The sequence below is a fragment of the Globicephala melas genome, chromosome 16 (genome assembly GCF_963455315.2).
Source record: "Globicephala melas chromosome 16, mGloMel1.2, whole genome shotgun sequence".
Classification (NCBI taxonomy): domain Eukaryota; kingdom Metazoa; phylum Chordata; class Mammalia; order Artiodactyla; family Delphinidae; genus Globicephala; species Globicephala melas.
In genome coordinates this window covers 48,337,835-48,364,470 of record NC_083329.1, presented here as the reverse complement: position 1 = coordinate 48,364,470, position 26,636 = coordinate 48,337,835, and the positions used below count along the sequence as shown (strand labels likewise).

Here is a 26,636-nt window from a genome sequence, read left to right as displayed (position 1 = left end):
ACCTCTAGTGGTGGCTGCTGAAAATTGAAATACTAAAGCAGATAAACCATCTTAACCCACATTAATATAAGAGGTCTAGATGAGATGAAGAGGTTAAAATCTAATGTGTTGGGCAAATTGCAGTGCGTATCACCTGATGTGCTAAATACTAAATTTAAACAAAAACCTCTGACTTCTAAGGCGACTGTACAGATGATAGAGAAGTGGCTTTGGAGACCATGACCCATGAAATACAGTTGAGGTACCGAGAAAAGTTTAATTTGTGTGTGTGGGGGGGGTGTGTGCCACCATTACATGGCAAGCTGCCTCTAATTTGAGTGGCTGTCATGCAAAGAGAGAACAAACTTATTCAATGTGTAGAAATCATTCAAATTCATAGAAACTAAAAGGACTGATGAGCATTAAAGGTCAATTAGAGGGACTTCCCTGGTGGTCCAGTGGTTAAGACTCTGCGCTTCCAACGCAGGAGGACCGGGTTCAATCCTTAGTCAGGGAACTAGATCCCGCATGCCTCAACTAAGAGCCCACAGGCTGCAACTAAAAGATCCTGCATGCCGCAACTGAAAGATCCTGCATGCCGCAACTAAAGATCCCACACGATGTAATGTAGATCTTGTGTGCCACAACTAAGACCCGGCACAGCTAAATAAATAAATATGTAAATATAAATAAATAAATATTTTCTTTAACAAATCAATTAGCGCTGTCCAATGAAGGGGATGCCTAGGGAGGAGAGTGTACTCCCTTGTCATAAAAGAAGTATTTGATAAAATGGGACTACATCAAAACCAGTAACTTCTGCTCTACAAAAAACACTGTTAAGAGAATGCAAAGACAAGCCACAGAGTCAGAGAAAATGTCTGCAATAAATATGTCTGATATAATACTTGTACCCAGAATAAAGAACTCTCAAAATTCAGTGAGAAAATAAACAACCCGATTAAAACTGAGCAAAAAAATGTGAGCGGATGTCACCAAAGAAACTATACTGTTACCAAATAAGTACATGAAAAATGATCATTAGTCATGAAGGAAACGCAAAAGGCTGATTTCCTTAATATACTAAGAATTCAGGGCTTCCCTGGTGGCGCAGTGATTAAGACTCTGCCTGCCAGTGCAGGGGACAAGGGTTCGAGCCCTGGTCTGGGAAGATCCCACATGCCGCAGGGCAGCTAATCCCGTGCACCACAACTACTGAGCCTGCACTCTAGAGCCCGCGAGCCACACTACTGAGCCTGCATGCCACAACTACTGAAGCCCGCGTGCCTAGAGCCTGTGCTCCGCAACGAGAAGTCACCGCAATGAGAAGCCCACGCACCGCAATGAAGAGTAGCCCCCTCTCGCCGCAACTAGAGAAAGCCCAGGCGCAGCAATGATGACCCAGCGCAGACAGAAATAAACTAATTAATTTAAAAGATTTCTATGAAAAATATATATATACTAAGAATTCTTACACATCGATAAGTCCAATGAATGTCCCAGCAGAAAAAGCAGGTAGAGACACATAAAAGCAATCAATAGAAAAAGAAATAGAATGAATTAATAACTTATGAAAAGGCACTCAATTTCATTCACAATTAAAAATCAGAGTACACAATGTTATATAATAATTATACTTCAATAAAGCTGGAAAAAGTAGAACAATTGAACTATATACTTACTAAGGCCTCAGTATGTGCCCAGTACTGTCCTAAATACTTTCCATCTATTAATTCATTTGATCTCTTAGCAACCATCTGATGTAGGTACTATTACAAGTTCACAAGCCTTTATCCACAATTCTAACATCTAAAAAGCTCTGAAAACAAAGTTTTCTCATAATGCATTTTGAAGCAAAACCTGACCTCACCTAAGTGAGGCTACTGATAGTATTTTTTCCTGAAGAAACAGCTGTCTTGATTAGACTGCTGCCTAGCCCCTGACGGGTGTTAATGTAAAATACATACACTTTCTAAATTCCAAAATAATCCTAATTTCAAGACAAATCTGGCCCCAAAGGTTTCAGATAAGGAAATGTGAAGCTGTATCCCATTCTGCAGATGAGGGACGGTAGATTTCAGTTAGTAGACAGTTGACAGCCACATAGTTAAGCGGTGTTTATTGTCTGAAAAATAAAAGCAACTTTTTAAAGAAAACAAAAACACTGGAAGCAACCCAAAGGTCTGACAACTACAAGGAACTGGTTAAGAAATTACAAAACATAGGGAAATTGACACACCATGCAGCAGTATTTTTAAATAAAAAAGGGAGGGAGGCCAGAAAGAAAACTTTCATATACTGACATAGACTTATTCCCAAGATATATTAAGTGAAAAAGCAAGGTACAAAACAGCACGTTATCATTTTGTAGATCTAAATACACACACATATATGCAACTGTCTGTATTGCTTGTAGGTGCACAGCATATGTCAGAAAGGGTAACAAAATTATGAATGGTCGATCACTCCAAGAAGAGCTGGGACAACCGGAGAAAGGGGCTGGGAAGCTTTTAACCACTATCATTTTGTACCATGTGCAGATAGATTTTAAAAATTTTTAAAACATAAAGATATATATATTCTAAAGCAGAAAAAATTAAACCCCCAAAATAAACATTTTTTTTCTACTTTCAGCTAGACAAAGTCCAAAGTTAGAATGATATGCTAGGAAAAACAAAGCCACACTGTTAAGTGGGAAATTTGGCAATATCAATTGAATATTTAAATGTATATGCTCTTTCAATTCTAGATGTTTCAACTTCTAGAAACATCTTCTGCCACTATACTGACAACATGACTCTCAAAAACATAAGTAGAATGATTTTCCAAGTAGCATTTATTTGTAATAGCAAATGACTATAAACAGCCAAACTACCCCTAAGAGACTAAAGTATGGTACATCCATATAATGGAAAACCATGAAGCTGCTAAAAGAGAACAAGATAGATTTATAAATACTGATGTGTACATCTTAAAGATTTTTCTGTGGTTTTTTTTGTGTGGTTTTTTTTTTTTTGCTTTACGCGGGCCTCTCCCGTTGCAGAGCACAGGCTCCGGATGCACAGGCTCAGCGGCCATGGCTCACGGGCCCAGCCGCTCTGCGGCATGTGGGATCTTCCCGGACCGGGGCATGAACCCGTGTCCCCTGCATCGGCAGGCGGACTCTCAACCACTGCGCCACCAGGGAAGCCCTTTCCGTGTTTTTTAAGGCACAATACACTATACACACACAGTATATACATCATGCTCCCATTTATGTGTTTGTTTTTAAGGATACACAGATTTATATGCTGTGCATATTAAAGATTATGAAAGTCTATGTAAGAAATTGTTAACAGCACTTGCTTCTGTGAAAGGGAACTGATTTTTCACTGTCAATGAAGGTATGTGGCTATCTATCAAGGGCACTTAAAAAACTCACAGGAAAAACATGGCACATCATCCTCAGTGGATCAGTTTTACTCAAAGATGTGGAAGGTAAAAAGTACTTAAAAAGTTAAGCATTTCAAGTGGTAATTTAAAATGTTTTTACATTTTATAAATCATACCTATCAAACACACAGCCCACATGTAATTTTAAAGATAAAACAGTAAATATAAAACAACTTCAGGGACTTCCCTGGTGGTCCAGTGGTTAAGAATCTGCACTTCCACTACAGGAGGCACGGGTTCGATCCCTAGTCAGGGAACTTAACATCCTGCATGATGCACAGCATGGCCAAAAAAACTTCAAAAGCAGCATTCAGCTGGGTCCACTACACAGAGCAGTCCAAGTCAACTCAACTTCCCCTCAGTTCCCATCAACAACAGCCCATGGAGAGCCTTACTGCCCACTGCCATTGCCCACCCACACACCAAGAAGCTTGTCTGCTCCTGTGGCCTCCTGCTCAAGCTGCCTAACTCTGCCCACCCTTGCAGAAGAACAGGGAACCACACCCACATACCCAAGCCAATCCTCAAACTGTAGGCCACCCTGACAATTAACTCTTCAAACTAGATACACAGACCCCTGGAGTTACACAAAGACCTTCCAAAACATATACAGGCACAATTAAGTTTTAGGGACGTTGGTTTCTAAATCCCCATCTTCCTCATGTACTCTGGTCCAAAAACTGATCTACCAACCCACCTGGGATTAATCATTCTTCTCCCACGTTACAAATAATGGCATATCCCTCACCTACCCGTAATCTATGATACACTGCTCCTACTCTGGCATGACCTATAAAGAAATAATGTGATACATTATTAGCTTCTGTGCTTAATAACTGAGTAACTCTAATGTCTTGGTAACAAATCCTTTGCATGTCAGGTGGTTCCAATTATTGCTTTCCAAATAGAAACTACCATAGCAAAACTCTCTCCATTCTTATTTTTGTCAATATGGTATCTCAACATTTACATGTATTAAAAAATAGGAATAGATTGATGCCAAAGACTTCGTAATTCTAGCAATAATATTCATCCACATATACATGAGCTAATTGAAAAAAGGTGCCACGCATATCATTAAGAGGTGTATTTCCAATAAACTTTGCCTTTAAGACTCACAGCAATCACATTTGATCAATTATACACTAATAATTGTGGTCATAACTTAATCTAGAAGAATTTTTAAATACTTAAAGCATCAGAATCACAGAAAATTCTTAAAAGTTTACATTTAAATTTATAAACGTATTTTTGTACAAAGAATTATGAAAAGATGACCGTTAAAAGACATATTCAGGGGCTTCCCTGGTGGCGCAGGGGTTGAGAGTCCGCATGCCGATGCAGGGGACACGGGTTCGTGCCCCGCTCCAGGAAGATCCCCACATGCCGCGTAGCGGCTGGGCCCGTGAGCCATGACCGCTGAGCCTGCGCGTCCGGAGCCTGTGCTCCGCAACGGGAGAGGCCACAACAGTGAGAGGCCCGCGTACCAGGGGAAAAAAAAAAAAGACATATTCAGGGGGCTTCCCTGGTGGCGCAGTGGTTGAGAGTCCGCCTGCCCATGCAGGGGACACGGGTTCGAGCCCTGGTCCGGGAAGATCCCACATGCCACAGAGCAACTAAGCCCGTGCGCCACAACTACTGAGCCTGCACTCTGGAGCCCACAAGCCACAACTACTGAGCCCACATGCCACAACTACTGAAGTCTGTGCACCGTAGGGCCCGCGAGCCACAACAAGAGAAGCCACCGCAATGAGAAGCCTGTGCACCGCAACGAAGAGTAGCCCCCGCTCGCCACAACTAGAGAAAGCCCACGTGCAGCAACAAAGACCCAAAGCAGCCAAAAAAAAAAAGACATATTCATTAGGATCAAATTCTAAAGGGCAAGTGGGATAGAAATACAATTTCAAAAAGGATAAAGGGTGCTGTAAATCTTCTGGCTGTTAAAGAAAAACTTGTTTTTTTTTTAATGTATGAAAGTGAACAGCAAATACTTATGTATTTGTAAGCAAGAGGTGATTACAATAAAAAACAGGATAGCAATTACTTTGAGGTGAAGGAGGGGACACAAGGAAGAGCTTCTGGAGTGGCTGGCACTCTTCTGTTCCTTGATGTGGGTGGTGGTTACAACAGTGTTGCTCTTATAATAATTCACTAAGCAAAACATGTATTTCTAGATATTTTATTATATTGTGTGATTTTCTGTATCTGTGTTTTATTTTACAATAAAAAAGTTAAAGAAATCACTATGATACCTATTGCATGTCAGTTTTATTTTAAAATGCCAATATTTACAGGAAATTATATTATTTATTATTTTACAGAAAATGTATATCCTTTGCAAGCATTTCAGTATTTTCGTGACCAGCAATCCACACCTAGGCTAGGTACTTGCCCCAAGAGGAATATGGACATATCTCTACACAAAAACCTAAATGGAATTGTAAGCAACTTCATTCATAATCGCCAAAAACTGAAAACCCAAATGTCCTTCAACTAGTGAATGGATTGTGGTACGTACAATGGAATACTAGTCAACAATAAAAATACTGATACAGTGCTCGCTTCGGCAGCACATATACTAAAATTGGAACGATACACAGAAGATTAGCATGGCCCCTGCGCAAGGATGACACGCAAATTCGTGAAGCGTTCCATATTTTTGGCATGGACATATATACACTACCAAACGCAAAATAGATAGCTAGTGGGAAGCAGCCGCATAGCACAGGGAGATCAGCTCGGTGCTTTGTGACCACCTAGAGGGGTGGGATAGGGAGGGTGGGAGGGAGGAAGATGCAACAGGGAAGAGATCTGGGGACATACGTATATGTATAACTGATTCACTTTGTTATAAAGCAGAAACTAACACACCATTGTAAAGCAATTATACTCCAATAAAGATGTTAAAAAAAAACCTGAAACATGCAACAACGTGGAATACTCTTAAAAGCATTATGCTAAATGAAAAAAGCCAGACTGAAACTGCTACATACTCTATGACCTCAGGTATATGAAATTTTGGAAAAAACAAGGCTGCAGGAACAGAAAACAGATCAGTAGATGCCAGGGTTGGTGGTGGGAGAAGGGACCCACCACAAAGGAGCATGAAAGAGCTTTTGACAAGAGGGAAGTAGTCTCTATCTTGATAATGATTATCTAATTGTGTACATTTCCACTTTTTTTTTTTTTTTTAGATATTGCACCAGTTATCTTCTACTTGCCCTTCCAGATGTACTCTCCACCCTGATCTCAGCCCCGGGAGGCTGACCTGTAACAAAGTTTCCTTACCCTCAGGCTTCCCTCGGGTTCCATCTATGAGGAGCCTCAGGACAGAGGAGGGAAGGAGCAGAGTTAGGTTCAAATACTTTATCCTCAAGCACCCTCCTTATGAGGCCCCTTCAAAAGAAGGATACTGCTCTTCTTAAGGTGGCCTCTAAATGGCCCAATTAATCCCTTGCCCCTGTGAAACTGGGTGATAATAGCTTCACTGCAGCTAACCCAGGCTAGGCTTTCCCTAACATTCCTCCCACACCTTTGTAAATAGCCTAAAACCCTCCCGGTTTGAGCCTAACTGGGGCATGCCATGTTTCCAAGTGCGACCTTGACTGATAAATCAAGATGAAAACTTTAAAAATATATGAGAAGGCAAATACATCTTGTCATCTACCTCCTCCTGTACTCTAACACTCAAAATGTACCTGCACTTCTTTCCCATCTCCTAATCCAACAACCCACTACCCCCACCCCCCGTACCTTTTAAGTCCAGAGTATTCAGGCCTCAGTGAAGAGCAAACTCACACACACCTGGGGGCCATGCCCTCTATCACCTCCTTGTCCTAACTGAAACCTAAGGATGCTACTTCTCCTGCAGTGCCCTCTAGTATCTCAGAGAAGGATGGCTTGCCCTTTATAAAACTATTACTACTCCCCACTCTTATAAAAGCCCATTCCTTTGAGGCTTGTGCCACCTAGTTACCCTCTAATATTCCTCATATCTGTCATCTAACAACCTTATTCTTCATTAAAGGATTTTACACAAAGATTTATAATCTACCCCTGCATGCCACTTTCGCTATCATCCTGAATTCCACCAAATTCCAAACCCCTAACCTCCCAGTTTCTTAATCTTCTCCCATCAACAGTCTTCTACATTCCATCTGTGCCACCAGTTCACAGTTTCATCCAGGAACTTGTCATGTCCTAAAATGCTTCAACTTTCAAATATTAAAAAATCAGATAACCCATATTTTAATCACTACCAACTATCCAACTTGCTTGTTCCAGTAATCCTATTCTTGGCTTTTATTTAATAAGACTCTCAGTATACTGACCTCTCTTCTCTCCTTTCTCCTACCCACCCACCCTGTCCAGTTAGTAAACTTTAAACTGCACAGTCCATCATTTCAGTCACTCTCTGGTTGATAACCTAAATTCTTTCTTCTCTATCTGTTCATTCCATATCTACTCAGACAAAATGCCAGTCCAGGGTAATTCTCATTATTCTATCCAATTCTGTATTTTGTGCAGGTTCTGGCTAATAGGGCCTACTAAAGAAGAGGGGGAAACACACATACTCAATGGGGAGATCAGCAACCATGAGTTTTCAGTTTTCATGAGTTTTCAACTAAGGCATCAATAATGTCCAGAAATTCTACTTTCTCCCTAGACAGCTCCCTCCTTTTCCACTTTCTGCAACATCTATTTGAACCCTTTGCTCCTCCCCTCCAGCCACCACATACCCATCCTTTTTTCTATCTCCCTTTCAGAGATGACTTCTTTTGCCACTTTATGGAAAGAAAGAAAAAAAAAGAAGCTTTTGTTCATAAACCACCTCATCTTCCATCTTCCCATTAAACTCACATTTTCACCCACCTTTCCTCCTAGCCAAGAAATGCAGCATCCCTTCTCCTAAGACCACTCTCCCCCTGGGTTTTGGATCCTACGCTTCAAGGCTCCCTTGTGTAATCAAACTTTCCAGAACCCCTCATTTATCTCTAGCTGCCCCTTTTCTTCTCTCCTTCAAACATCTTTAACAAGTTGTGTACACTTGCCAACCCCATTTCCTAGCTGTGTACTCACTGCTCAGACCACTTCTATCCAAGCTGTAAAATCCAATGCCTGCTTTGTAGTCCTCATTTTCATTGATTTTACAGCAGGAATTCCAATTCAGTAGACCCTTAATGAAACACTTTTCTGTTGGGTTCTATAAAATATCACTCACATGATTTTCCTTCAGGTACTCTAGTTTCTCCTACTCAATTTCCTTATCTAGTTTTTCTTCCTCTTTTCTCCATCCATTAAGTATTGCAAGTTCTTCACAGTTCAGTACTTCTCCTTACATTCTCTGTAATGACTTCTAATCCTGTACTTTCAAATAACATTTATATGCTGATTCACAAATTTATCATCGCTAACCAAGACTTCTTATCTAAGAAGTTCCATACCAGCAGATCCTGCTGCCTCTTGAACATATCTCACAAATATCTTAAACTCAATGTATCCAAAACTGAACTCACGAACTTCCCCTCATAAATGTCCCCTTATCTCAATGAATGACACTACAACATACTCAGTTGCTCACATCAGATACCTGGGATTCATTCTTGATGTCTCCTTCCTTATAGCCCACATCACCAAGCAGGTTCACTTTTATCCTTTCCCAGTCACCAGCAGGTCTCAAGTCAAATGTCAGTCTTGCCCCCAGGCCTCACTCAGACCAGGTAAATTAGCCTATATTTCACAGCATCCTATATTTTTCTGTCATTTTCTGCAGAAAATGTTTGTCTTTATTCAATCTGTCTTATTCTTTATTCAATCCATCTTGCCCACTAGAATGTGAAAAAGCAAGATCTTTTTCATGGACATACACCCAACACCCAGCATACAGAAGACACTGAAATTATAGTTGGATGGTTGGAAGGAAGGCATCCCCACAACTACTTATGAAAAATTCATCCTCCTCTACCACCAGAGGTCTGGAAAAGTTGAGGACTATTTCCTAAAGAGTCAGGGGCTGAACCATAAAAATATACAGTGCATCATCTTGTTCTAAATTCTAAGAATATGGAATACATGTTGAAAATGCTCTGAAAAACAACAAACATTACAAAAATGTGTTGCCATTGTTTTAGAAATACTTATTTATCATAGCCAGCAGAAGTCAACAGTTCCATCCCTAGAGGACAGAGACTATGCTTACGGTTTTCTTGTACCAGCTCATGGCTGGTATTCAACCTGGATCTGAGAAGAAACTTATTAGTGATTACCTGCGCTTGTGTTACTGCTCAAACGCTAAGAATGAACCTCCTTTCACAAAGAAACTCCTTTACAAGAAACTAAAGTTCTACTTTAAAACAAAATGTATTTACTTGAAATTACAGTGTCTCAGAATTTGCATATTGTTAAATTTCCATACAGAACAAAAAATTAACAAACAGAAGATACCTATTAACTATAAAAATAAGGTCAGCTTTCTTCAGCAAGTATTATAGGTAGTTTGGCCTCTATTCTTATTAAAAAGAAAATTACTTAAACAGAGGCAAAAGATAATCCATAATTTGTTGTCAAAGTTATTTCCAACATCAAGAGAAAACTCATTGTATAGTGACAGTCTGTTAAATATAAAGCTTTAAATATGATAAAATTAAGTTCACTCACATCAGAATACAGCAGCACTGTACGAAAAGAACACTTTGGATGTTTCTCAGATCTTCCACTTAATAGTTCAAGTTATTCAACTTCTCTGAACTATGCTTTACCCGCTCTAAAATGGGAATAACACCTGCCTTAAATAGTTGTGATTAAAGAGCAACTGATACATAAAGGGCTTAGAACAAAGTAACAACAGGCATCTTCTCCTCTTCTCTCTTTTTTTTTTTTTTTCTTTTTTGGCCAGCTTTGCACCTTGCAGGAGCTTAGTTTCCCGACCAGGGATTGAACCCATGCCCCCTGCAGTGGAAGCACAGAGTCTTAACCACTGGACCACCAGGGAAGTCCCTTATCCTCTTCTCTTAAAAGAAGCTGATTTCAGGTACGACAGGTATATTCTATATGACAAATACATTCAATATCTAAATGAAGGCAGGTAACTCTTGCTGATGCTGTACTTGCAGAATTCTTTAGTAATCCTTATTAATCACCTGTACTTTATCCAATGAGTAGATGACAATCTCCTCTCAGGTCACAAGTTCCTGGCCTACTTTAAGCTTTCAGGACGAGAACAATTCATTTCCCTTTCTAAAAACCTCTTCAGTTCTAAATCAAAGTTGCTAATTTCCTGACAGTAACAGCCCTCTAACTTATACAAATACTCAGTACAGCTTTAAGCAAATGGAAAAAATTTTATTGGCTACAAAGACAGTCATGCAAATTAAGAGCCTATGCCATAGTTATCTCAATATTTGGCAGGAAATGTAGACTGAATCCCAGCTGGCTAGCAAGGAAAGTGTGCCAAATAGAAATACAAGTCTTTACACACTTTATTCTGGAGCCCAGATTAAAAACCTGTAGCAGAAAGCACAAAGATGGAAAATAGAAGTAGCTGCATATAAAAGGCAAGAGAAGCTTTCTTTTACCCCTAATGCACATAGCCCTGGATTCCAAACTTTATAAGAGTACTCCAAGATCTCTCAAAAGGTCAAAGTTTTAGGCCCTGCTAAAAGTCATTTTTAAGTGTCACACTTGTTTGAGGATTCACTGGCTTTAATGATAACTGCAACTGAAGTATCTACAGATAAAATAACAAATCCTGAAGCTGCTTTAAAATAATCCAGGAGAGGGACTTCCCTAATGGCACAGTGGGTAAGAATCCGCCTGCCAATGCAGGGTACACAGGTTCGAGCCCTTGTCTGGGAAGATCCCACATGCCGCAGAGCAAATAAGCCCGTGCGCCACAACTACTGAGCCCTCGCACCTTAGAGCCCGTGCTCCACAGGAGAAGCCACCACAACGAGAAGCCCGCGCACCGCAATGAAGAGTAGCCCCCGCTCACCCAACTAGAGAAAGCCTGTGCTCAGCAACAAAGACACAACGTAGCCAAAAATAAATAAATAAAATAAAATAAATTTTTAAAAAAATCCAGGAGGCAGAGAGAGTAGTGTCTACAATAGATGGAACAAGATTTGCCATATACTGACAACTGTTGAAGCTAGAAAACAGGTACATGACGTTCTTTTTAACATTCTATTTTTGTGTGTCTGAAAGTTCCACACTAAAAAGTTTTTTTTCTTAAATCAAGGTTAGGATGTTTTAGCAACTCAGTCCTTCCCTGTAGTTCTCATTCAGTTTGTAATCTTGCTTCTGGTTCCCTTACCCACCAAGCACCTATTTGGAAAATAGCAACCATCATATTTTATCATGACCTCATTCTGGGTTTCCTCTTCAAGTAAGCCATAATCTTAAAAAGCACTATCTGGTATGAAATATTTAAAACAAAGAATTTTAATAGTACCTAAAAATTAACTACATACTACACCATAAAGAGATCTACTTTAAAACTTAATGCCAGGAGATATGATATAGTAAGTCTGAGCTTGGATAAGTCCTTTTCACTGATGTGATATAATTCTGCAGCAAAAATGGTATGAATGAGCAGGAACATTCCACTGGAAGGATACCAAAGAAACTGACTTGTGCACTTTGAACAGAATAATCATAAAATTTCCTGTACATGACCTGCAAAGAATTTCTAAGACCAAAATAGGTGTACAGCACTTTTATCTGAAGTCCAAAATTTTATCATTCTCAAAAGACCTCTAATTCAAAAAAGGTTTAGGAACCACTCTAGATTTACAGAGACTCCTTTTATCAAAACCTTAGGTTTGAATTTCTAAACTTCAGCTAAAATGAGAAGGTTTTCTGAATGATAGCAAAGGCAATGACAATCTGACAGACATAATGCAAGAAAAGAGTCTAGGCACAGAGAAATGCCCAAATTTTAGAGAAGACGGGCAAAAAAGGAAGCTCATCATGTATAGAAGTATTCTCAGAACTATAACCAACTTATAAACATGAACTTATACAGGGTTTATAAGAACAATAACTTTTACATCTTAGGGATAGGATAAGACCATGAGAATTAAATGCACTCCTTCAAAGTTCCCTTCTTATCCTACAGCAAGCTACCAGGGTTGCTGCAGCTCTGGATGGGTGAGGGAGAGGAGAAAGTAAGAAATATTTATAGTGCTACACCATTCCCTTTCTACTAAGGGTGCCTTGCGAAGAAAGAAGGAAGAGGAACAAGATGTTCTTGAACATCTATTTTCTCTATTTTAGTATATATTTTCCCCTCACAAACCCATTACAATGGAGTTTGGATTTCCAGTCAGTCCACAGTATCAGCACCAGAACTACAATTTAGCTACATTATACTGGGAAGCTAATACCTCATTTCTACAGAAAATTATGTTTCCAGTTCCCAGTGAACAACTTCAAATGGCACTCTGGATATATATAGATGTAACATGAGCAAAACTATATAAGCAATTGCTGCCTATGAATATTTCACTTCCAAGTTCCTGTTCTCCCTGTACCTAAACATTTATCCTATTGATGATACCCTCTGCCTGCCAGTGATGCCCCCCTCTCCTCCAAAGACAGCACTTGGGAAAGCTTATGTCTGCGCACCTTGACCAGTTTCACCACTTCCCCAGCCTCATCTTCCCTCCTCCAGCCTATCTGTCCCATACTGAGGACTAGAACACTGGATAACTGACTGGAACAGCATTCCCAGAGCCTGGCACAGTGGAGGACACAAAGTAGGTGTGCGTTTTGAAAAAAATCAATAAATGAATCTCATTCCAATTCTGCCACTACCCAAACTTGGACTGTTACTTAATCTTTTTGAGTCTCATCTATAAAACAAGGAAAGCTGAATTAAAGTTCATTTTGGCTCAATGGTTCTATGATTAGAATACACTTTTAGGAGCTTATCTGGAAAACAGCTTTTATGCTCTGTTTTCTAATGAAAATTTAACCTAACCTTAATTTATGAACAATGTTTCAGGAGAAATGTAGGAAAAGGATAAGAAGAGCCAAATCAGAATTAACCAGGAGGACCAAGGGAATGACAGTAACAGCTGGCTCACCCTCTCATCCAAGGGTGAGAAAAAGAGTGAAAAATGTTCAGGATTTTTTGTAAAACTATGCAAGGCAAAGTATTTGAGGTGCCTTATAGTAAGCCCCCAAAGGACAAATTCCTCTACAGAATTCCGAAATAGGAAAGTTTTGTCTTTACCTCCTTTTAAAATATGAGCTCTCTGTAACTTTTTTTTTCAAGGCTGCGCAGCATGCGGGATCTTAGTTCCCTCACCAGTGATCGAACCCGACCGAGCCCCTTGCAATGGAAGCGCCAAGTCTTAACCACTGGACTGCCAGGGAAGTCCCTATGTAACCTTTTATTATCACTAAATTTTGTCAGGAAGTCAAGAACTAAGGTTTGTTTTAGACCACAGAGAAATCCTTATCCTATTGCTGATAAGGCACGCAGGCTGTCTCCCTTGCCATCTCCAATCTAAGCTCTTCAGTCTTTTAGTTAATTGCACTTTTTATCATTTATTATTGTAAGTCTTAAATCCTTTACATAAACGAGTTAGGGGCTTCCCTGGTGGCGCAGTGGTTGAGAGTCCACCTGCCGATGCAGGGGACATGGGTTCGTGCCGGGAGAGGCCACAACAGTGAGAGGCCCAAGTACCGCAAAAAAAAAAAAAACGAGTTGGGGTACAACTGATAAAATACATTGTTTTAAGAACAAACACTAGATGCCAGGTTTACAAATTAACATTTTAAAAATACAACTGGTTTTGTGGATGAAAATCTATTAATACAAGTTGCTACTGGCACCAGACTCCAAACTAATTTCAATTTGCTCAATTCTTTGTTTCCACTCCATACTTCCTTAATCTTCCTAGTTTTGGAAGAAAGTGTTAACTCCTAAACTTAATCCTCATTGTAAACGCTCATCTCAGTTTCATTATCAGTAACCATCCAAATCCTCCACAGTAATAGAAATGAGATACTGTGCAATCCCAACACAACAAAAAGATGTTTCTTACTTCAACTGGAGTTAAGGATTAATGAAAGATCACTCCCAAAATGTACTGTGGGTACAGTCTGGAAACATTAATTTCCAAGTTGCTTAAGTAAAATTTCAACTCCTAATTGGTTTCTTTAATTTCTTAAATCTCTTGTACAAAATTATCTTTGGTCCCCATTAATTATTAATGCAGAAAAAAAACCCCAAGAGGTGTAATATTTCAGAATCTAAATCAAAATCATTTAACTAAATATTAGCTTACACAAAGCTCTCCTGGCTCAGAATAAAGAAAATCAAAACTTACCTGAAGTAATTAATTTAGCACAGCTACTTCTGCTTGCATCATCATCTAAGACACGGTTTGTGCTCTTTTCTTTCCCAAGCAAAGTATCCTCCAAACGTAAGCATTTATCAGATACAACAATGTCTTCACCCATCACATGACTAATTTTGCTATTAGTTTCAAGTACAGAAGTGACGTCTTCCAGCTGAGCAGCTTCACTAGATTCTGAATAAGAGGAACCTTTACCCTGGGCTAAATTCTTTGAAGAAACTGGTAGAGACTCGTCATCACTGTCAAATCCAAAAGGATCTCCAGTGTCTTCTTCTTCCATCTTAGGTTTCTTCGGAATTTCTTGGATATCCGGTTTGAAATTGGGCCTCTTCTGTCCTAATTTAGCCATAAATGTGGTCTCTCCCCACTTTGTGCTAAGGGTGGTCCGTTTGTTGGAAAAGACTTCATCAAACTTTGAACTGCCATTTCCTCCTTTCCTACTGTATGTTTTCCCAAATCTGGATGTCATTTTGACACCTGTTTCATATTCTCTGTGAAAAAAAAAAGTAAGAAAATATATAATCACCAAATATTTAACAAGTAAATATGGCTTTTCTCCCCATATGGCTTTTCCACATTCAAGGTACAAATCTTTAAAAACGGTTAAATAAGGGGAGAGAGTATACAGAGAGGGGCTCATTTTTTACTCTACATACTTCTGTTAATCTTTTTTACGAGTACATATTCATTTGCTACTTTCAGAATAAGAAAGCCTAACAACTAACCAACTTATAAGCCAGCATTCACAAAACCAACTTATACTGGAACACTGATTTCTTTAAAAGTTTCAAATTCATCTACTTATTATTCTCATATCACTTTTACCATAAAAAATAATCTGAATAGGCTAATTACTCTTAATATAAAATCTTAAGCACAAAATGTTAATTTTTTTCAGGATTTTAGAGATGTCAAATAATTGACTAAATATAGTTCCTTGAAATTTCAGAGCACTTACTCATATAAGGGGGAAAAAGTCAGAAAAATGGTGCTATTTTCCCACATATTAGAACCTGCAGCTTTTAACCCATCCTTAAAAACCTGATTTTTGGCCTAATGTAATATGAATTATGACTTGAAAAATATTTCTTACTTGGTCATCTCCCTTAGTGCAAGAAACCGTATTTCTTCTCCCTTCCTTGTCTCCATAGTGCTGTGCTCATTTGCTGGAGCTAGTGAACTCCAGCATATTACAATGACTGGTCCATGGATTATTAAAAGAAGCAATAGAAACATGTAACTTTATTTTCCTCTTTGCTTGAAGATAGGATAAATTGATTCATCTGATTTATCTACATACTAAGTACTAGGACAAAAATTTCAGGACAGTAAATCAAGAGTCAAACATTTTTAAAACAAGTTAAAGTACTTCTTAAACACTATCAATCCTTATCCATTTCTTACACAATACAACCATCAGAATGATATTTTGACCTATACTTTTCAATGTTTTAATCTGTAGTTTATGTTTCCCTTTATCAACTTAAATTCTCCCAATTTATAGGGAATCCCTATAAACTCAGTTTGATATATGTATGTGTGCATATATATATTTAGTAAAGCAATTTCCCCTCTAATATTTTGGTTAGAAGCCAATTCTAATTGGACAAAATAATACTTAATTTAGTCATCATACACATCTGCTTTAAGAGAAAATAATTTGTAATTGTTCGAAAATCTTTTAACATCTCACAAAACTTTCTCCTTTGGGAAATCTATTTCCCCTTCTACTGTAGATTTACACTAAAAAATCTTGTCTTTCTTGTTAAGAATAGCTAAAAAAACTAACTATATTTAGCAGGTACAAGAAACACAAAATAAGTCATTTCTTTTCATTCCTCCTGGGATGTAAAGCTCTGATCTACAGATCTATATTTACACATACACCAACAAAGCTGGAATGTTTTGGATACACTAACACGGTAATTACCTAAAAATGCTGACTAAAGGCCAAACCAAAAATCTAGACTTGGGCTACTTTAGGCCCATACCAGAAAAACTCATGGCAAAAGTGGTCCGAGAACCATAAAGCATTAACTGTTACAACTTGAAAGTCTGCAGATGAATATTTGATATTAAGGAGTGAATTATTTCAAGTTACAAGAAAATCATGCTTATGTTTTTTTTAAAAAACCCATGTCTTTAACAAATATATACTGAAATACTGATGCAATAATGTCAGTGATTCTCTAACTTGAAGGAGTGTGGAATGGAAAGTGCATAGATGAGAAAAATTTGGTTTAGAGTTAATAACTGTTGAATCTGAAAGATGAATACATGGGAGTTCATTACACAATATCCCCTACCTTTGACTGTCTTTACAGTTTTCCACGTCTTTTTTTTTTTAAAGTCACTAGACAAACTATTGTGATGGCATTATCCAAGCCTCGAGTGTAAAGCACACAGAAATTCAAAAACAAGTGTGTAGACGTATGTGACATTGTACTTTCAGTATACTTCAAGAACACAGGCTATCTTGCTCAGGCTTCAAACGCCAAAGATTACCCTAACCAAAAAGGAAAGAATGATTCACAAGTAAGTCTTTTCTGTCGGTGGGCCTTTGCCCCAGCCCAAAGCCAGGTCGAATTTTCTGGGAAGTGCGCTAGGATAAAAGGTCCTCACACTTAACCCCCAACCAAATCCAGCGTCTTTCAGATCTCCAAGGGCTTAGGGGCTTCCACGACGGAATGAAAGCCGGAAAAGCCAAACCTCATCACCCAGAAATCCTCACCTGGGGGCGGCGGTGCGCGAGGAGGTGGCGGGGAGAGGCGGCCCCCCTCCCGGGGAAGCTCACGCAACTTTTCTCCTCCCCACCCCCACCTCCCAGGAAAGGGATGTTGCTTCCGACGCCCCGGAAGCCTCTGCCACCGAATCCCCAGGGCAGTGGAAGGCCTCCGCGGCGGCCAGGGGCGGAGGAAAGACGGCAAAAAATTCCGGCCTGAAACCGACGCACTTGACCGTGCCTGGGGAAGGAACTAAATCAGCCGTAGCCCAGAAAGAACTCAGAATAAAAGGGAAAAGAGTTCTTCAGATCGTTCCCCTGCCCAACTTCCTCAGAGGCCGGGTGGGTGAGGTACAGAGACTTCCATCACCCCCTCCCGGACCCCTGCCTCCCCCACCCTCGGCAAGCTCCGGGCCTAGGCAGCCACCCGAGACCTCACTTACCCTCGGCGCCTGGCGAGTGCTTTAGCCTCGGGCCGCCTCCGCCTCTCCCGCTCCCAACGGCCCACGGGCGGGCGCCGGAGCCCCGCGCGGGAGAACGGGGCCGGCTGGTGAGCGAAGAGAGGCAAAGGGCTCCGCCACCGTCAGAACCCGCGACTCCGCTCTCGGTAAATAGGAAACCCGGTGGAGGGGGGGGAGGAGAGGCGGCACCGCAACTTCCCTCCCCGCCTCGAGCGCCGCCGGCCGGGCCCGGGCCTAGGCCTCCCTGGCTACCGCCGCCGCCGGAGCTGGTACCAGAGCCCGCTACGTGCCCCCAATGGGCCGCCGCCGCCTCCTGCGCCGCCGCTTCCGTCGGTGAATGGTCAGCGCTAGAGTTTGAACAGGGCCCTGAACCATCTCAACGCCATTTGCGCTCCCGGCCCCCACCTCCTTCCTCCAACAGCGGCTCGCTCCGTCACTCCGCTTCCCACAGGCCCCGCGCGGCCGCCCGACCCCGCAGCCAATCGCGCAGCTGCTTACTCAAACCGCCGCGCAGGCGCCGCGCCCCGCATGCTCCGGCGCCCGCCATTGGGCCGACCGCGGGGCCCGACGGGAGTTGTAGTCCGGGTCCGCGAGGTCGCGGCGCTGCGAGCTCGGCGCGGGAGCTGGCAGCGGGAGGAGAGGTGGCGGCGGACCCGGACGGCCCGGGCTCCGGAGCAAGTTCCAGCTGCTGGCCCTGCCGGGAGATGCAGGTGCCACGGGGGAGGGCCGGGGGCGCAGTGCAGGCAGCTGTGTCAATCGTTTCCCCTCCAGGGACTCGCCGGTGTCAGGGGACGGTGGGTTGTACAGCTGCGCCGGGCCTGCTAGGGTCGCCGCCTGGGAGCCGGGAGGCTGGGAGCTCGCGGCTCCGTGCGACCCTCGACCCGTCCTGGCCGGTGCTGTACCTGCGCAGTTAATGACAGCGGGAACTGGGAGGCCCGGGGAGCTGGGCAACCGATCCACGGTCGCGGCCTGGAGCGATGTCAGCTCGGCTCTTTATTGTGCCACCTGTATCCCCTCGGTCCTTACCTTCGTAGTTCTTTCTCCCTCTGTCCATCCCGAACCCGTTAAAAGTGACCCCTGAGAATATTGGATGGTATTAAGGAATTATCGTTAACCTTGTTGGGTGTGATGACGGTAATGTGGTTATGTGAAGGAGAGAAAGGAAGAAAAAAAAAGACGAAATACTAAAAGGTTTGACAGATAAAATGATCCAGTGTCTGGGATTTATTTTAAAATAACTCCTACAAAAACTGATGGAAGGAGGATAAAACAAGCCAGTGGGGTGTTTTCCATTGCTGATGCTGTGTTATACACGGGCTCATTCCAATATCTCTACCTATATATCTGAAATTTTCCATAATAAAAAATTTAACCAGTGATTGCCTCTGGGGAGGACAAGGAGGTGGCGGATGATGGGAGATCATTTATTTTTCTTTATACACCATTTTGTGCTGTTCGAAGTTTTTTCCGTGTCAATGTATTACCTCTTCAGAAACTCGGAAAGTTTTAGTTTTCCTTTTTTGTTTTTAAGGCTGCGGAAGGAAAACCACGTTAAGAGTAGCACAATTGGTTCCTCCTAAGAGATGTACATGATTCTTTGGGCTCGGATGGCACTGCTGTTAGGTAGGCGGTGAATGGAGATCCACTTGGGAAATTAGAAAACTACTAATTGCTTTATCTGAAAAGCCCGCCTCTTCCTCCACAAAAGGTAATTTGCTTTTGAATGCACCAGAAGTTACCAAACTCCTCCAATATATTCGGGCAACTACAAACAGAAAAAATAGTTCAGACATCCTGTAGCCCTTCCCAACAGGAATTTAAAGTGGATTTTAGTATGGCTGAATTGTTTTACTTTTGCACAACTGCTTGCAAAATTTACATTCCGACATTTACAATTTCCCAAATATATCAATACTTGATTGTATCAAAACCAACTTTTTTCTTTTTTTTTTTTTTTTGGCTTAAACAGTAGAAATTTATTTCTCACATTCTGAAGGCTAGGAAGTCCAAGATCAAGGTGCAAGTTGATTCTCTTCCTGGTGAGGACTCTCTTCCTGGCTTGCAGATGGCTGCCTTCTTGCTGTTTCTTCACATGGTAGAGAGAGATGATTTTTGTCTCTTCATATAGTGGTTCTACCCTCATAAACTAATAACATCCCAAAGGCCCTACCTCCAAATGCCCTCACATGGGGGTTAGGGCTTCACTATATAATTTTTTTTTTTTCAAAACCAACTCAAGTAGCTTATTCTAATGGAAGTTGTAATGAGTCTGCGTGTTCCACGGCATGTGACTTTTATTTGGGTCAGTTTTGTCTTTTTAAAAATTGGCTTAGGGGCTTCCCTGGTGGCACAGTGGTTGAGAGTCCGCCTGCCGATGCAGGGGACACGGGTTCGTGTCCCGGTCTGGGAAGATCCCACATGCCGCGGAGTGGCTGGGCCCGTGAGCCATGGCCGCCGTACCTGCGCGTCCGGAGCCTGTGCTCCGCAACGGGAGAGGCCACAACAGTGAGAGGCCCGCGTACCGCAAAAAGAAAAAAAAAATTGGCATAGGATCTTGTTTTATCAGTTTGTTTGAAGACTGCCAGCAGAGGTGCAAGCTGCACTTACTATAATTATTTAGATGACATGGTGGTGGGTGCTAATTAAGGGGTAATTATCATCAGAGGCAAAGGCTAAGATCAAAAAGCTGAAAGTGGTGGGGAGACAGTTGCAGGATTTTTCTGTAAAAGGGTGCTGTGAACCCTCTGGGACCAAATGATGCCCTCACAAAGCTCATTATGCCCTGGCCTGGCTGGTGCTGGGCACTTAGCTGGGTCAGTGACTTTGCATGAAGCTGAAGTGGAAAAGTAAAATTTTTAAAGAAATAGCTAGTCCGTGGAGCTCCTTTTGAGGGCTTTTTGTGTGGTCGTTGTGTTAAGTAATGGAACTTAATGTTCATTCTTGCTACTCCAAGAGTGACCCCCCAGCATAGTCAGAACCTGGAAGCCTTTTGGGTAATGCAAGAATCCTTGTCCCCTCCCCAACTCCCCTGAATCAGAATCTGTACTTTAACAGGATTCCCCCAGGTGATTGGTCCACATGTTAAAGGTTAACAAGTACTGTTTTAAAGTATACCCATAGCATTTGACAGTAATCTAATTCTTTTTGTTAGGATGGGGGAGAACATTAAGAACCTACTATGCATCAGATATGATATCAGGCTCTTGAGGAAGTCTTCATTTGCATCTCTACCTGTTATCTTTATTTTACAAGTGAGGTAATGGAAATGTTGGCATTTGCTCCAGGTGTTGTAACTAATGAGGAAATCAAACTTTTTCTTAAGCATTCAGGACCCATTATTACTTTCAGATCTTGAATCCAGTACATGATTTGAAAAATAAATTGTGTGTGTGTGTTAAGTCTGTGGAAGCTTGGTGTATGAATACCGAAAAGAGCTGTGCTAGGGCTCTCCACCCTCATGTGTCCCACACTAAAGACAGGAGAGCCTGCCCATTCCAGGGCCCCTCCTAGAGGAGGTTCAGACTGTGGATTTGCAAGCTGTACCACCACTTTACCCTTTACCTCCCTGGTTCCACTGAGGCTAACAAATGCTCTGAAGGCTCCACCCCATTCCCTTGCCATGGCCCTGAGTTCCCTACCAGAGTGAGTGAACTGGATTCCAGTGTGGATAACACATCGGCAAGCAGCTTTTTGGGTTTTTTTTATATTTTATTGCTTTTGTTTTCTTAGTTCCCTCAACTTATACTCCTGCCCATTCCCCATTCCCACCCCCTAGGTTGGTTCTCTTCACTTCATTTGAATCTGTGCACATACATACCCAGTAGGTGCTTTTTTCTTTGCTAGAATGCCTCTATGCAAAGCTCTCAGATGTCTGATTTTTTTTCCATTAAATTTCCTATGTATTTCAGAAACTGAAAAGGATCTAAGGCAAGCGTGTACCCTTTGATGCTGCAGGCTGTCCCTGTATGCTGCCTAGAGGAGCACAGCATCCCCACTACCTTGAGTTCCACTCAGATGGACTCTAGCTGAAAAAAGAAAATCCCACAAAGAAAACTAATAGAATAATCTATTCTGCCATTGTTGTGCCTTTGTTTTAGCCCAGTCATGGGAACTGTCAGAACTGGAGTTGCTAAATAGAGCTATGCAGTCTTTCTCTGATAATGTGTAGTAAAATGTACTACAACTTATATAATTCAGTTCCAAGAACTAGAGGTCAGAAATTACATCGGCTAGAGGAAATTTTTCCTTTTCATGGAATGTGGAATAAAATTATAAATCATACCCTTAACATTGTAGCGGTTGTATTACAAGATGTGGGCCCCGCCCTGCCTTTATCTCTCTGACACTCTGCAACCCTTCTCTCTGTTCCGAGGAATATTGGGCTGATAGGACTTTTTTAACTAATGTCCCCCTGACTAGCTAGCCTATTTTAAATTGTAACACACCCACTCTCAAATGTTCACTATTCCCCCCCTTATTTTTCTTCAGGGCATTTATCTCCTCATCCAACATATCACATATTTTGCGTGTTTATCTTCCGTATGAGGTTAGAGATCTTTGCCGGTCTTGTTTTCTGCTGTATCCCTTGCACCTGGAAGAGTGTGGCACATAGTAGGTGCTCAGTAAATATTTGTTGAATAAATGGCCCCATTTCTTTCTTTTTTTAATGTAAGATTATATCATAAAAAGAAAGTGACTTGAAACTAACAACAGTTTCACATAAATTGTGGCTCCATAAGTTGATGACTGGGTTTTCCCAAGTGGGAGGGAGTGCTTTCTGGAGCTACCTTTTGTTCTTGCTTTGGATAGGTTTTCATTCTGAGAATTGAGGCGATGAATATTACTACAATCCCAATTACCTTGTTTTCTGGGATAATTGGAACATGTTCTCTGTAGATAGTGACATCCTTTGGGGAATAAACTGCTGTCTAGGTAACTGAAAGACAAAGCAAGGGAAATTCCCTGGGGACAGGCTGCCTGACAAGGATTGGTACCCAGTCATCTCTAAAGGTCTGGCTACCTGACTCTTGTCTGGAAACAGCCCTCTTCTCCCCAAGGTCCTCACCCCTAATGCTCTATGATACCCCTCTCCCTCAACAAAAACCCTCCTGGGACTTCCCATCACGAAAACTAAAATCCAAAATCCTTACAATGGCCTATAAGGCCCTGCATGATCTGGCCCCTGACAACTCCTATCCCTTCCCACTTTGCCAAGCCTGCCTCTGTCTACTACTAGAACCTCCCAGCTACTGCCTCAGGGTCTTTGTACTGCTGTTCCCTCCACTGGTCCTAGAGATAAGCACAGGACTCAAGCCCTCACCACTCAGGTCTTCGCTCCAGTGTCTCCTCAGTAGCGTCTACACTGACCATGCTATTTAAGTTAAACCCCTCACCCTGCTATCCCCACACTCCATATCCTTTCCCTCTGGTCTTTCACCATAGTAATCATGTTTGTTTTACATATTAACTTGTCTGTTTGTTTCCTTCCACTAGAATATAAACTCTATGAGGACAGGGATTGTTGACTTTTCACCCATATATGCCCAGCACACCTAGAATAGTGCCTCACACACAGAAAGCATGCTGAAAATATTTGTGAACTAAATACCTCGTAAATTATGTTGAACTCTTCCATATCTTTACTTATTGTTTGTGTGCTTGAACTACCAATAATTGCAAAAGGTATCTTGAAACCTCCCACTGTAAGAGGAATTTTGTCAGTTTCTCCCTACAATTCTATTTCTGTTTTTATGTTTTTAGGATATTTTTTTGGGCACATAGAGTTTAGCATTGTTATAACTTCCTGATGGTGTTGAAAGCTTTTTAAGTAATATGGGAGATGAATTGCCAAAATTGCCTGAATTTTCCACCCCTCCCTGTACACACACCTCTTGCAATGTGTCTTTCCAATTCCTCCCAGAATCTGGGCTGGCCTTGTAACTTGCTTCTGCCAAAAGAATGTGGCAGAAGTGATAAATAGTTCTGAGCCTGAGCCTTCATAAACCTTGAATGCTTCCACATTCTCTCTTGGATCCCTGCCTCCACCATGAGAACAGGCCTGGGCTAGCCTGCTGGAGGATGAGAAGCTATATGGAAAAGAGCTGAGGACATCCTATACCAGTCAACAGCCAGCAGACCCCAAACAGGCAAGCCCAGCCAGGATCAGCATAGCCACCCACCTGACCTGCAGCTGCTCACAGATGCATGTGTGAGCCCACCTGGGCCCAGAAGAACTGCCCAGCTGACTTGTAGACTCATGAGCAATAATAACTAGCTATCATAGTAAGCCTGTGAGTTTTGAAGTGGCTTGTTATACAGCATTATTGTGGCAATAGATAATTGATGGTTAATGCCTCCTCATTTGGGTCGCAGCCTCAGAAAGGCTTTTCCGACTACCCAGGCAATCTAAATCTGCCTCCCAGTCTCTGTATAATACGGGTGTATTATTTTCTCAATAACGCCTATCACTCTCCAAAATGATTTGTTGACTACTATCTGTCTCCCACACTAGACTGTCAGCGGTATGATGTCAGAGACCTTGTCCACCTGCTCATCCTCAGCATCCAGCACGGTACTGCACTGTCCAGCTGTGTGTGTCCACCAAGCACTGGAAATGTGGCTAGTCCAACCTGAGATGTTCTGGAAATACAAAGCACTGGGTTTCCAAGGCTTAGTACAAAAATTGTGTATATAAAGTATCTCAATTGTTATACTGATAAAAGGTTGAAATAATATTTTGAATATATTGTGTTAAGTAGAATATGTTATTAAAGTTAATTTCATCTCCTTTTTACCTTTTTTAATGTGGCTACTAGAAAAAGTAAATTTGTGACCTTGCATTATATCTTTATTAGATAGACAGAATCTATAGAAGTTGCTATAGAAGGTCAGTAAATATTTATTGAAGGAAAATGTAAAAAAACAGACTTATGGGGCTTCCCTGGTGGCACAGTGGTTGAGAGTCCGCCTGCCGATGCAGGGGACGCGGGTTCGTGCGCCGGTCCGGGAAGATCCCACATGCCGCGGAGCGGCTGGGCTCGTGAGCCACGGCCGCTGAGCCTGCGCGTCTGGAGCCTGTGCTCCGCAATGCGAGAGGCCACAACAGTGACAGGCCCGCATACCGCAAAAAAAATAGACTTACCATGAATCATATACCCTCTCACATAAGTCAATTATCCTCTATTCCGTGTTTCCATAGTTCTCAAAAGTAGATACAGAAAACCAGGCATGTGGAGTTTTGGTCATATTAGAGTTTTGTGCCTCTTTCTAGTAAGTCTGGAAAATGGCTATGATGAGTGTATGTATTGGAAGTGTTGAAAAAGAATTCTGATAGCCGTAGGCAGGCTAGAGATTAATATCCTTGAGATGGAAACAGTGGCAGAACAAGGCTATTGAATGTCAGTGAAGATCTGCTTGGGCTCTCCTCCTAGGCAAGAGGCAGTGGGATATGCTGCTGGGAGAAAGATCCATCCCAACAGTGAGGTGGTGTTAGCTGACTGCCTAGCTACGGTGACAGGAGGCAGGCCTCTGGGTTGTCACCTGCTCTGAAAGCCAATCTCCCTCTGACTGCTGCTCACCCAAGCCAGGATGCCAGGGTGATTCAGTTTCAAGTATTTCACTTGCAGGGCAAACGCTAGTGTGGTAGTGACATTACTGTCTCTACTGTCATGTAGTAGAGCCTCAGGAGAGCATGTGAGAAAACAGGTGAGCAGGCTTCCAGGTGCTGAGTTTACGATGCAGATTTCCCTACATCTCCTTTTCAGGGATTTTGGTTCTATTATCCAGCCACTCTGCTGATGGGAAACTTAAGGAACACTGTCAAAGATAAATGATTTGCCAAAGATCACCCAGCTACTTAGGTGTCTGTCTTTCTCCAAAGGTCACAGGCATGAAGCATGTACTATCCTGGGCCCTTAATATCAGGCCATGTAGAGGAACCCTATAGTTTTGCTGTCCTTTTAAGCCAGAGGTTCAGGCCTGCCTGGAAAAGTAAGAATCTGGTTGAGACTTTGGGGGTATTTAGAGGAAGAGGCCAGGTTGGAGTCAGGAATGGACTAGTCCTTGCAAGATAAAACAAATCTAGGAGACCCTAGGAGATATGTAATCTGTGAACACCAAGGGTAGAGGGGCAGACAGGTGTCTACAAGACCAGGCTTATTCAACAGTTTGGGGCCACAGTGCCTAGTCTTACCCAGGTGATATACAATCTCTTCCCACCTTGTCCATTGGGTCCTCTGACAGCACCCAGATGCTATTACTGGGATAGAGAGCGGGCTCCTCTACTCTAAGCTGTTCCTCCTCCCTTCCCTGTGTCCCTCAGCTGGCCCAGGGGATCCACAACTTGGGACAGAGGAAACACAGGAACTGGGATTTCAAAGAAATTCTTATGAATAACCTGGGCAGGGATTTCTTCCAGTGACAAACTCCAGCTCTTGGGTGAGAGCCCTCCTAATCTGTACATACCCCAGCCTGGCCCATAGTTTGGGCAGCTCAATATTCTCTGCGCTGAGGGACCTCTCCCAGGAAAGTGGGAAGGAATTCTTTCTTTTATGTGACTTGCTTCATCATGTATGAGTGTTGTTGGCTCTCATAGTTGAAAAATGATCATTTCTCTGTTGGGTTTTCCCAGCTTGAGGAAAAAGCTTTTGGAAGGCCAGGCAGCGCCTGCTTGGAGGG

At 42.0% G+C, this 26,636-nt stretch overlaps 1 protein-coding gene, 1 long non-coding RNA gene and 1 other non-coding gene across 7 annotated transcripts in view; 2 read left to right on the top strand and 1 right to left on the bottom strand.

Annotated features, from left to right (window-relative positions):
- The window catches only part of WAPL (WAPL cohesin release factor), a 75,884-nt gene extending 57,637 nt beyond the window's left edge, over nucleotides 1-18,247 (bottom strand). For both annotated transcript variants that reach the window (XM_030862800.3, XM_030862799.3), the window contains exons 1-2: nucleotides 17,943-18,247; nucleotides 14,748-15,268 (exon numbers count right to left, since the gene is read on the bottom strand). In XM_030862800.3, coding sequence (XP_030718660.1) covers nucleotides 14,748-15,246 — 499 coding nt within the window. In that variant the 5' untranslated portion in view covers nucleotides 15,247-15,268; nucleotides 17,943-18,247. The remainder of the gene's footprint in view (nucleotides 1-14,747; nucleotides 15,269-17,942) is intronic.
- LOC115856503 (U6 spliceosomal RNA) lies at nucleotides 5,966-6,072 on the top strand. Its single transcript, XR_004040873.1, has one exon. It is a non-coding gene; the product is annotated as a U6 spliceosomal RNA (small nuclear RNA).
- Nucleotides 18,248-18,530: 283 nt separating the features above from the next.
- Nucleotides 18,531-24,742, top strand: LOC115856284 (uncharacterized). Of its 4 annotated transcripts, none has more exons than XR_009559376.1 (3): nucleotides 18,531-18,670; nucleotides 19,492-19,668; nucleotides 19,930-24,742. It is a non-coding gene; the product is annotated as an uncharacterized lncRNA (long non-coding RNA). The 4 variants fall into 4 exon arrangements; XR_011376801.1 differs by having other exon boundaries at nucleotides 18,546-19,668; nucleotides 21,112-21,216; nucleotides 21,869-24,742; XR_011376800.1 differs by having other exon boundaries at nucleotides 18,546-19,668; nucleotides 19,930-20,055; nucleotides 21,112-24,742.
- Nucleotides 24,743-26,636: the final 1,894 nt, after the last annotated feature.